At 45.3% G+C, this 12961-nt stretch overlaps 1 protein-coding gene across 1 annotated transcript in view; it reads left to right on the forward strand.

Annotated features, from left to right (window-relative positions):
- Positions 1-12961, forward strand: part of KMT2C (lysine methyltransferase 2C) — a gene marked incomplete at both ends in the record, with an annotated part of 185447 nt that overhangs the window by 65330 nt on the left and 107156 nt on the right. Inside the window, one exon of the mRNA XM_079538074.1 lies at positions 9700-9906. Coding sequence (XP_079394200.1) covers positions 9700-9906 — 207 coding nt within the window. The remainder of the gene's footprint in view (positions 1-9699; positions 9907-12961) is intronic.

Raw genomic sequence — 12961 nt, forward strand, 5'->3', positions numbered from 1 at the left:
AATTGCTAAAAATTCTTCCAGTAATAATAATTCCAGCTCTTCCTCAAACACTATCTTCCAGTGTTTTTAATGTTGAAAAGATTTTTGTAAGGTCTAACTCAGATTTTCTTCTTTCTGGCTTTATCTCATTACTTCTTGTACCATCTGCCAGAGATAATGAAAGATAGATTACTTCGTTCATCTCTGCAAAAGGCTGTCAGTTCATTTACCCAGCATGTTATGACAAAAATCCCAAATTTCTTTCCTATTTTCATTTTCTTTTAGAGCACATTTTCTTGACCTCTGATTCTTCTCCTTGTTCTGATTTCTCTTCAAATGGTCCGCATCCCTCCTGAAGCACAACATGGGTATTGCACAGGGAGTGGCCAAGAAAGGTTTCACATGCAGCTTTAAGCCTGCCTTATACTCGAGTTGCACAATTGACATTGTGGCCTTAATGTTTTTAATGCTGTTGTGTGGAACTTTTGCCTGGTTGGCATGCATAACCATGCCTTTAAGTTGCACAGCTCTCCACAGTCCATCTATATAGAGATGATCCAACCACTGAAACAGTATTTAGAAATGCCTCCTGTGCTGTGTGAGCAGGTTCCCCAGATTTGTGGAGCCCTGCTTTCTGTCACAGCTTACCTCTCACAAAGGCTCCTCGGCAGTTTTTCTGTCTCAGCCGGGCTGCTAAGCTGCCTCTCTCCACCTGGTTTTGCCCTGTTGCTTATGTACAGCTGTCCTGCTGCTTGTGGGCAGCCAGCCTACCTCTGGCAGGCCAGATCTGTTCACTGTTTGGACAGATTTTCTTCCCTCTGAGAGATGGCAGGTAGACAGGAGCATCCCATGAGCTGGATTCCAGGGCTGGCAGTCTGTCAGACCATGCTGAAGTACCGACAGCAGTACTTGGTAGGCAGCCTCATGCAGACCAAGCGCAGAAGTGGATGGGATGCCTGCTTTGTCTGAGGATTACATGGGTACTTTCTGGCCGCAAATGGTGGTAGGAGGCTGGCATCCAGATCAGTTCCAGTGTTCAGTGAATGCAGTGTCCGCTCTCATTTCTTCCAAATGTCAACTTGTCTGGTTTTTTTTCCCCTCCAGCATTATTTGTTAGACTCCTTTTCATACTGATGATTCATCATCATATTCCATTCTCTTTACATTTCTAACCCTACTTTCTGCTCATCAGTTTGTGCACAGTCTGCTCTACGGCATTCTTTCTTGGCTCCTCAACAGGTCTGCATTTCCCTTACCACTGCTTCTGTTTGTGACATTTCATCTCACAAGTTCCTCCATTTTCATATTTGTTTTTCTTGTTCTCTTCCTGCTTCCTTTGGCTTCTGTGTCATTTGTGCTATTGTGCTATTACAAAGGGAAGTGGGTTTAAGTTGAAGGAGGAAAGACTGAGGTTGGATATCAGGGGGAAGTTCTTTACAGAGAGAGTGGTGAGGTGCTGGAACAGCTGCCCAGAGAGGCTGTGGATGCCCCGTCCCTGGAGGTGTTCAAGGTCAGGATGGATGGGGTCCTGGGCAGCCTGGTCTGGTATTGAATGTGGAGGTTGGTGGCCCTGCGTGTGGCAGGGGGGTTGGAGCTTCATGATCCTTGAGGTCTCTTCCAACCCAAGCCATCCTATAATTCTATGATTGTCCTGTTTCCCCATCACCTTCCATGTCCCTTGTGTGCAGTGTTTGGACTCAACCTGCCCCTTCATTCATGCCTTCCTTCACATCCAGTTCAAGTCTTAAGCCATGGTTTCGTCTTCCCTCCTGCTCCACTGCTGTGCATTCCAGATGAGAGTTTCTCCTCTTCATATCTGTGCTGCTCTTCATGGAGGCATACAGAGGGCTGACTGCAAGTACAGGCAATTTAAATGACAAAATCTGGGTTCAGAGCAGCCATAAGCTTTTGTGGCAGAGATGGTCCTGTGAGCATTTCTAACCTTTGCCAGGAGCCTTACACGGGGAAAGGATGGTGCATCTGGAGTCTGAGAGATGCTGTGAGACTGGGGCATGCTTAGTGCTGAAGTTTCTGAGCTCGTAGCTTTGATGTGCCAAAGCTTTGCATGAGCACGTGTGGTCTGCTTGGTGGGATCAGAAACATTCAGAAAAAGAAGTCTGGGTTAACTTTGGTGGGGTTATAGAAAGTATATCTGTACCTCCATAAAGGAATATGGAAAACTGGAGGTGAGTCACAGCATCAAAAAGGTTGAGAAGTAAGGAGTAACTTTTATACGCAAAGGAGGCGAATGAGTTGGGACCATTCAGTCTGTAAAAGAGACTGGGGGAGGAGGAGAACAGGCTTACAGAATGGTAGGTGGCCTCAGGAGGGTTTGCTGTGTTCGACTGTTCTGTACAACAAACTAAGGATTTGTCAAATGAAACTCTCAGGGCCAGATGCAGAATGAAGAGAGGTGGTTCTTTACACAGCAGACAGTTGTCTGGAGTGGCACAGAAATTCTTGCCAAAGGATGTTATGGATTGCAAAAAAAAAAAAAAGGAAAGTGAATTGAAGAGTAAACTTGGCGAGTTCATGGGAGTGAAACTGAGAATTGCTGAATACTGAAGAGTAGTGCCTGATTCAGGAAAGCTCTGAACTGAAAATACTTAGGGACATGGCAAGTATCAGATGTTTGCTCTGTTCTTTAACACCACCCATGCATCTGCTTATCATATTTCCAATGCTGGCCGTACTGGGTGGACGGACCTTTAACCTGACCCAGCGCCCTTCTGGCTGAAGAGCCCCACTGCTGTATTTCATGTCTGCTGTAAGCAAGTGTTCAAAGATGTGAGGCTTGAATTATGCAGAACAGCGCACTTTGCTGTTCCCTAATGTGACTGAACAGTTCTGAAAGGACTTTCTTGAAAAAACAGCCAACTTGGTATATGTTAAATTTCAGCATTTTTCAGGCAAGAGGTTATTTAGCATTCATACAAAGCTACCTATGACAAACCTCCTAAAAGGTGCTGCCACCTCTGCAAGGGCAGTGCATTTTTGGCATGATGTATATTGATTTGCCAGAAGAGGGAATCTGTATTGAACAGATAATACTTCCTGGGTGCCAAGGCACAGTGAAGATACAGGCCACACTGCTTCTTTTTTTGGAGGGAGGTGTTTATCACTCACAAAATACCTCTCAAAACAGTGTGAAGTACCACCTTTGAGGTCTGCTGACAGTTGTATTCAATGTGGGATCTTTTGTTTGAGACCAAGAGTCAATTCAGCTGGACATAGAAGAAAGACTTTGGCCTTGGAACAGACCAGCATTCACTTTAGTTAACACTGGCATTTTAATAACTCCCCCTGTATTTATGGCATGTGAAGTTCTAATTGAACTTTAAACATTTGTTTAGATTAAAGCTGGCACATGTGGTACATATTTGTACTTTTTAAATCTTAAAAACTCAGGGAAAAAGTGTTGTTTTGCTGGTAATGCTGGAGGGGGGGTAATGCTTTCTTTCAAATTGCAAGAGTATCATTAAGTAGATTATATGGCTGTAGAACTCCAACTGTGCCAGTTGGAAGAAATTGGAAAGCAATTACTGTCTAATGTTGTTTAATTGCTTTGTGCAAACTCAGAAGTTTGAAAATTCTTCACAGGAAGTTCTGAAGTTCATACAAACTGCCCCCACCCTTCTTTTTTTAAAGGAGTTGTACTGTGCAGTTACATGCTGCCTTCAAAACCGCCTCTGTGTGGAGTGTCAAGTGACTTCACAATTTCAAGTTGTCTTGTGATTCAGTTTCCTGAAGGAGAACATTGCATGTAAAACATTTAAATATAGCTTACATCTGCGAAATTCTGCATCTTTGTAACATCTCTATTTTGTACTTTTCATGTTTCTCAGGCCTCAATATCATCCATTCAACAGGACAATGGATTGTGCTGCTGTGCTCTATTGATGGGAAGTCGTTGGGATGAGGGTGTCATGAGATGAAGTCTCTTGTGATGGGATTGCTCCAAAGTTTGCGTTAGTAGTTGTCCTTCAAGGCTTCTTTATTATCAAAGCTCAGAGACTGACACAATATTGAGGTGATGAAAAGGCAATATTCCACGCTTCCCAAAGTGTTATAATAACTTCACCTCTGTGAGTATCTCGCATATTAGAACACACACTGATGCAGACCACTGGAATTGTTTGAAGTCAGGGATCTGTTTTCTGTTAAAATGCAACTTGCAGGTCTTGATTTGAATTTTCAGAAGCGATACAATGCTGCATCTTCACTAAGGAGAAAAACAATTTACTCTGTAAATAACACAACATAAAATGAGGGCGAAGGCAAAGAGTGCATTATCACAACTTGGCACAGCTAAGTAAATAGTAGATCCCCTGTAGTGTTTAATTTTGCCTTTTAACATACGGTAAAACAACTAACAGGGTTAGCTGGGAAACTAATTCTCAAGGCCAATTCTCATCAGTCTGCTTTGATAAACTGTACACATCCCTCTGTTCTGTCGACTCCCTGCTCCTTGGAGGGGAGTTGGAAGGGACTTTAAGGTCATTGAGTCCAACTCAAACCATTCTATGATAAGTTCTGCTCTGCTCCCAAGTATTCCGTTTCATTGTGTTGAGCTTATTTGTAATTGTGAAAAATGCACGCTAAAACATTTTAAATCTGTAACAAGTTTGCTTATACCGTGCAAAGTAGGCATAAATCCTCTCAGCTTCACCTTTCAGAAGTGCTAAGGTGTATGTGAAAAAGGCATCCCAAAGACATTTCTGGACAGTTACAAAAATGATTACATGATTCATTTAAAAGAAAACTCATAGCAAAAATCAAATGATACCCTCTTTGCTTTCTTTTTAGTTTTTAAATGAAGAACTTTAATGCAGTCGTAGTAAATAGCAGTAGTGATCGCCTGTTAAGGCCATGTCAGTGGTCATCACGTTAAGGCAGTGGTTATGGCTAGCAGACCATAACAGAACTGCCACAACCCGGGTTTTTCTGTGTCAACAGCAGTGACAAGCTCTGCTTTTAATAATCAGAGTGCTTGAAAAGATGAGATGCACAGTACAATTATTTGACAGTTGTTGTTCCATTGTAGTCTGGGCAGAGAAGATGTAGGTCTGAGATGTAAGAAGATGTAGTCTGAGAAGATGTAAGAGGAGAGCATCTGTTGAGTTGAATTCATGAGTTCGTATTTCTCCTGCTGTGAAGAGCTTCTGTTCATCTCTGCTGGATTTTTGGGTTCCCCTGAAAGAAGGGGATCCTTAGCACTTCTATGCAGAACAGGAGGCTGAGGGATTTTCTCCAGGCCTTCTCCTTCATCATTTAGTATTAGAAGCAGCACCTTAAAGCACCATACCTGTAGATGTGATCAGCACAGCACTTGCTTTCTTCCTTGGCAATGGGATGTGCAGGTCTCCTGGGGATGTGAAGAGAATTGCAGAGGTGTGCTTGTAGGAAAGGATTCTCATGACGAAAGGAGGCAGAGGTGTGTTCCCTCGGCTTGTGGATGAACAGCAGTGCCCCACATGGCTGCAAATTGTCCCGAGTTCCACCCAGGTATGAAGAGCAGGAGGGTGAGGGGTCACTGCTGATCCCATCGAGGGTCACAGTAACTCAGAGGCCAATGTGAAATAGCACAGCAACACTCATGCAGACATGAGCGTAGGTCTGTGAGATACGGGAGACCTTGTAAACAAAGCATGTTTCCTTAATTCAGTCTGCACATCTGCTCATTGTCACAGAGCCTTGGCTGACACAGGATACCCTGGTGCCATTTGCCAACTCAGAAGGATCCTGGAGGGCCTTCTGTTTGCTCTTGGGGCTTTAATTGTAGTGGCACTCGGTGGTCTTCAAGTGTTGGTAAGTCTGATGGTCAGCCTTAGTTCTGTTAACAAAGTTTTGGGGACCATCAGTTTTACCTTAATTCCCTAACGGAATATTTGCAAGCCGGCCAGAAGATGTTTTTCCTCTCTGGTTATAATTTAATATTGTGCAACTGGTTGCCCAATGCTGTGTCGAAACAAAATCCTTTGAACAAGAAAGTTTGTATTTTAGGATGAGTCCTAAATGTCCATATGTCATCACTTAAGTAAATTGTGACTGTTCTCCCTTCCTCCAGGATTAACTGTCTGTAGGGCATTTTCTTTTCTTTTGCTGGGATGCAGACTGTGGAGAACTGTAGCATCTGAGATTCTTGTCAGGGGGCTGTGTCAGTTCTGCTTGTGGAAGAGGCTTGCAGGAGACGATGGCAGCAGCAGAGTGCTGAGATTTACATGATTTTGTCAGACAGGGCATCTCTTTGAGCTTCTCAGAAAGTTGGACTTCCTCTCAAGGCTTGGTGGGACCAGGCATTAGCTCAGGTGTTAAATTCATCGCCTTTTACTGAATCTCTTAAATCCAGCTGCACGTCTGTTTTGTTCGGAAAATGTTTTTCTTTGCATCATGTATTAAGATTTGTGGGCATACAAATGTATGAAGTCCTTTAGGATGAGGTGAGCTGCCAGCTCTTCCTGGCAATGAACCACCTGTGGAAGTTTAAACTTTATGTGTGTAAGGTAGCATCTGTTCTAGGAAAATTTAGAGTTGCATTGAAGTTAACAATAATGATGAATTTAAATTTCCCTTTGGAGCTTCATAAGTGTGTCTTCAGTGCAGTATTGGTGAGCTTAAGCTTCTTTTTTTCCTCAGAAGCTTATAAAAAGATATGTAACACACCATCTCTTGCTTGTTATCCCATTTTGAATTAGGCTGTTCTGAAAATATGCTAATTATGATAACAGATCTTGAGTATGATCTTAAGAGTTGCCAGTATCTCAATTTTGTTATCTTCAATATGAGAGCTCTACTTGCACCACAGATTTAGATCCTCTAATTGCTTATTGACATATGGAAAGTAGATTTGTAAGTACTTTCTGCTATCCTCAGATGATATGAATAAAAAAACTCTACCTTCTGTCCATACAGACATAACTTAAAATATTTACTGAGCACTCACACCTAAAAGGCTCACGCGGTGGAACTGGCCACTTTGTATTGCATGACAGAGCAGCAGCGTGGCAAGTCAAGGAGCAGAGCACTGGTGCTTTTTGCTGGGCAGGGAGTACGCTGGCTCTGTTTGCTGCTAGCTCCCTGGGTGCTCAGTGCATTTCTGTTCATTCTCCCTTGAAAGCATCAGAACCTTTTTTTTTTATGACTTTGATAATCTCTCCTCCCTCCCCCTCCCCCTCCTTTCTCAGCCTCTTGACAACAGTCTGACCACGTTCAGCTTCCCCTTTCTTTTACTTATGCACTTACGAGCCTTTAGCAAAGGATTCCCCAACCCCCCTCCTTGCTGGGAGCGCTTCCTTCAGCCGCGTCCACAGCTTTGCTGGAGCAGCAGCAGCACAAACCATCTGATTCCTGACAGCAGCACAGCTGTCCGCACCGCTCCACGGCGGAGCTGTGAATCTCCCAGCTCTGCTGTTCGTTCCGCCCGCAGAAAGCTGTGATCCAGGCAGCCTCCAGAAACGTCTGCTTTACCCCTGCATGCCTTTGGAAGGTACTACGGCTTAGAAAGTTCATGTTTGTCAAAATTACTGCTTCATATTCTTTTCTAAGTCTTAACACTATTGCATGTTTGCTACGACTTCATTTGAAGGAGCTTTGTTCCTTCAGTCGTAATTATCCTCAAGTCTGTCAGTGAGTAGCGACAGTCTGTCCTAACAGGATGTGTGAATAATTATTTATTCCGCCGTGGATAATCTCGTGTTTGTAACTACTGTAATTTATAGGCCATTGTGCTGCCTGCTTAAATCCCTTAAGTCCCCTCACAAGTCTCTCCAGCCTCAGCTAGCCCAAAGAGCTTTGCTTACCCTCTTACAAACTCTGCCTGCGAGGTCAGGTCAGGTTTTGCTACTGGTCTGATAGGTTACACTCGCTGACATACAAATAGCAGTTGTGGCTTGCTATGCCACCCTGAGAACCAGCTTGACAGAGACATACCTACTTTTCAGCTGTAACCACACAACCCCCATTCTCATGCTACGTTTATTGTCATTTTTCTTTACATCATTTTACCTTTGGGTACCTTTTCCTAAAGATTTCTGGAACGTGGCAGATGTTTGCCATCAGTTTGGGTGGAACCATGTGAGATGCGTGACTGAAGTCAGAAATACGAAGATGAACATTCCCCACCAGTACTATGGCAGGTTGCTCATCTGAGTACCAGGAATGGGACCTCTTTTATGTGCCCACTGAGCTGCGTGTCCCCACATAGGAGTATGTGTGCCCTGGAGAAAGTGCAGTGCTGCCTACATGGTGTAAGTGAAAGTGCGGGGCCTCAACTGGGGCTAAGAATTCATGATACACTGCTGTCTTCATTAGACTCTGCCTGGTATTACCAGTACTGTAATGGCAGTTCATGTACTTGTATTTGCTGTCTTCTTTTTTTTCTTTTTTCTCCTGGTGTTGTTTTATGGTGAGGGCAAAGGACTTGGCTCAGAGTGTGCAAAATCAAGTCGGAGGGGTTTTCCTGGATTCTCAGTGTCTTCTGTGCTGAGTTGGAACTTTTTTACTTTATTCTTCTGTTGCAGCTCATGCCTCACCTGGCTGGAAAGGCATGGGCACTCTATATTCTCCTTTCAAAAATTCAGTAAATATTATGCACAAGCTTAGCTTTAAGATCTCTTCTTCCCACATTACCTCTCTCATCCACGCAGCCAGCGCAGACCAAAACCCAAATCTGCAGATTGCAGATGCGCTTACATCTATTTAACTGGGATCCAGTCAAAACGAGGCCTCCAGCCAAGTGCCTGATTCCCTGAGGCATCTTTATGGGGTCTTCAAGGCGTAAATATGAAGAAAACAGAATTGCTCATTTAAGCATAAAAATGTGTTAAATGGCCTCCCTCGAAACCAATGCAAACTGCATTAGTTGCAGAAGTTCACATTTTAAGTTTGTGGATATGTTTATTATAGAAATATTTTTCAGTAGATTCCATATGATGTGACACAAGGAGGGCTGTCAGAGCTGTCATTTCAGTGCTGCTGCTATGTTATGCATGCTAAAACGTAATTGCAAATGGTACAGGGAGAGCTTAATGGTCACAGTTCTGTAAATAGACATCTCCTCTAGTAAAGCTTCAAGGTGTTGTTTTTATATGTGAAATGAGGACTCTTGGATTCGTGCATACCCTGCTCAGAGTGACTGCAGTCACGGCTGTGACTACTCCTGTGCTGTTGTTTCCATGTTTAATAAATCTTTTGATATAAGCACACTGTGTATGTGCTTGTAGAAAGGTACATGTGTAGTACATGTGCATCATGTACAGAAGGCTTTCCCTTTTTTGTGGTGGCAATGCTGAGGTTTTATAATGAGGATGGTTGTTAATTGTGTTTATTCTACCCTACTCTCTTCTACCCTACCCTACCCTGTTTTCTGCCACCTTTTACCTAACGTGTGCCTCGAGACACAGCGCTCACACTTCCCATCCCCTTACAGCTGGGATGTAACAAACTGTCACACGCTGAGAAGTTTTGAATGGAAAGGTTATATTAATCATTTGGATATTTCCTGGTGGGTTTTGTTTGCTTGTTGGAATCATGTGCTTCTGTGAGTGCAAAAGTTCTTTTACGTAAGTAGTTGGAAATGGACTTCCATAATGTTGGGTTCTGACAGCACTCGGGAACTGCCATTGTTTTGATATGAAGGGTTGACCTGGCACAGAGGTTGATTTTGGATGGAACAGTTTCTGCTGTATTCCCCCTCCCAAATAATCATCTTCCCTCCCACAGCGAACAACTCTGCGCCTTTTGTTACTGTGGTGAACGAAGCTCATTAGGACAAGGAGATTTAAAACAATTCAGCCCAACTCCTGGGTACGTCATCCCATGGAAGAACCAGCCTTTAAACAAGAGCGACGCCAGCGACAGCGCCGATGGAGCTTGTGAGAGGACTCCAAAGCAAAACTCAGTGCCGCGCAAACAGAGAGGGCAGAAGAAGTAAGTGTGTTTCACCATAACTATCTATGGCCTTATGGGTTTGGTTTGTACGCAGCTTTGAAATGTGCTGCAGGTACTGTTGCATTTGTGAAAATTGTGAAGTTGATGTGGTTAATAAGAGTCATTGAATGGCTTAGGTTGGAAGGGACCTCGGAGATCATCCAACCCCTCCGCCATAGGCGGGGCTGCAAAGCACCAGATCAGCCACTTGATCAGGCTGCCCAGAGCTTGTCGAGCCCAGCTCTCATGCCCCATCCCTGGAGGTGTTCCACAGCTCTCTGGGCAGCCTCTTGCAGCGCCTCTCTGCATTCACAGTGACAAATTTCCCTGACATCTAATCTAAATCTCCCCTCTTTTAGTTTAAAACCGTTCCGCCAAATGGTTCAGTAGCTTTGGGTCGTGGTTTTTTTAAGCCTGCAAGCAGTACAGAAATGGTTGCAGAAACAGGTTGGTTTCTGCCCTTAAGTGAGAATCTTGAATGGAAGACCATAGGAAAGTGTTTACTATCAATGCACAGGTCTGTTTTGAGATTGAAGGAAACTGAAGGCAGCATGCAGAAGGATAGGAGCAGGGGGCTTCTGAAGCTGCCTGTGTTCCAAGCCCCGGGTGACGGCTGGCCATCTCGTTGGAGCGAGGAGAGACCCCGTGCCAGGGTGCATCACCCGCACGGCACCGCGGCGCTGCCTGGTGCTCACTCCTGTGCGCCACTTTGGGCCCGCTGCCTCGGTCCTGGCACTGGGCAGTGCTGACAGCAGCTGTCACTGATGAGACCGGGCTGCACAGCCCCCAGCACTCTCAGCTGTCTCCTCACAGGAGAGTTGCTGCAGCGCCTGAATTATGGAATCCAGTAATTCTGGGAAAAAAAAAACATGCAGGACGGAGGAGCGCTCGGAGCCCCAGGGCTTTCACTCCGGGGCCGCCCTCGCCGCGGTGCCGCCCGCTCCAGCGCGGGGCCGGGGCCGGGGCAGCGCGGGGCCGGGGCCGCGCTGGAGGCCGGGGATTGGCTGCGGGCTCGGGGCCGCCGCCAGCCCGCGGGGCCCGGCTGAGGGACGGCAGCGCCCGCCTTAAGGTGGAACGGCCGCGGGGCCGCCGAGCAGCGCTAGGTCCGCGCGTCGCCGGGCGCCTCTTACTGCAGGAGTTCGGTCTGGGTCTGTCACAGACTCTGAAACGAGCCTCCCGAATTGCTGATTTCACGTTTCGGCGCTGTTCGTGTTCGGCTGTGACTGGAGGTGGCTCGGTGTGGCTTTGTATTTGCTGGTGTTTGTTCAGGATGCAGCGTGCTGCCAAATAATTATGTCAACAGTGTAAAAATGGGCGTTGTGTAATGCCGGCGGAGAGAAAGCGGTGTGCTGCAGCCCCCCTCCCCACCCTCTCACTCCTTATGCATTTCAAGTGGTGGCCTGAAAAGAGACTAAGCACAAAGTTCAGGCTGGGCTGAAGTATGTTGCTGTTCAGGATGATTCAGAGTAAATGAGGATGTTCACTGAAGGTGATCTTGTCAGAAATCCGCTGTACTCTTGAGAACACCACAGCACTTGGGGTCAAACTGTTTGCTGATGCGCTCAGCCCCTGTGCTCTGAGCCTGATGTTGGTGCCCCTCGGTGCTGACAGTGCTGGAGTTGGTGGGGGGAGGCGGGCGTCTGTCGTGGCATGAGTCATGAGGATATAATTTAGTCCTTAAAAATGTTGAAAAACTCTCTTTGGTAGTGCAAGAGGGAAGGGAAGCTACTCTTCTTTTTCTCCACAAGTTCCCTTCCCCTTCCCCTTCCCCTTCCCCTTCCCCTTCCCCTTCCCCTTCCCCTTCCCCTTCCCCTTCCCCTTCCCCTTCCCCTTCCCCTTCCCCTTCCCCTTCCCCTTCCCCTTCCCCTTCCCCTTCCCCTTCCCCTTCCCCTTCCCCTTCCCCTTCCTTCTTACCACCAATCAGAAAGGCACAGTTGTTGCAGTGTAACAGCCTGTTGTTTGCAGGACCTCTTGGCATAGTGGCACTGGGTACTTCTCAGTGTCCCTTTCAATGACTGTACCCAGAAGGAGAGCAGTCAGGACTTAAGGCATTTTTATGCTGTTTCAACTCTATAAACTCAGAATTAGCAGCAAATGCTCAAGTCTGAGTTACTAACGAGGCAGAAAAATGAAGTTTAAGAAAAAAACAACACAACATCTTTCCTAACAATCACAAAAGCATTAGATGAAGTCAGAACTTAGTAAATCAGCCTAATGTAGATCTTTAGATGCCCAAGATAATTTTTTGCCTGTAAGAAAGAAGGGAGGAAGAATCATCACTTCCTTTTGTTAGCAGGACTCATCTGAGTTTTGTTAATTGCTTTCCATTGAGATTAGAATTTGGGGAGCAAGTTAATAAGATTATGAACTAGCTCCTCCCACATCAGCACAGTGTAGTAGTCTGCACTTGGTAGTAGCTACTACATTTCTGAATTCCCTCACATTCATTCCTGAATCCTCCCCCCGTTTTGTTCAGACTATCTTGGTTGCATTGGATAAGTATGTTTATTTCCAGGAGCACTTTCACTTTTTTTTCTCTCTTTGTTTTGGTCACATCCCTGCCCAGTTGCTGTGATGTACCCAGGCAGTGACAGTATGTGAGGGTGCTGTCAGTGCTGTACCAGGCACCAGCTGTTGGGATGCTAAGAGAGGGCCGTATGAGAGCTGACGATGCTCCTCTCCACCTTCACTCTTTCTTTTACATCTCTTCTTCCCCAGGGTAGCACAGACTGTTATGTAATTCTCCATCCCTAGGGCTGGGCAAGTCTTAATATTAAACAGGACTGGATCTTTTTTTAAAAAAGAGTCAGCATTTGTATCCTGAACAATGGCAGGAGAGCAACCTCCAGGAAGGGGAAAATCGTCAAGTACTTTTTTTGGCTATTGAAAAGTAGCTGTAACTGAAGACTTGATTAACCCTCAAAATGTTGGGTTACGTATGAGGAAGGCAGATGTTTGGTGATGTTGATTATATTTCATTATGCTTGAAAATAAAATAGTTTTTGTTGTATTTTGTATCACTTAGAAGAACCTGGCTAATTGAACAAAGAACGTG

The sequence above is a fragment of the Tetrao urogallus genome (genome assembly GCF_951394365.1).
Source record: "Tetrao urogallus genome assembly, chromosome: 7".
NCBI classification, from domain to species: domain Eukaryota; kingdom Metazoa; phylum Chordata; class Aves; order Galliformes; family Phasianidae; genus Tetrao; species Tetrao urogallus.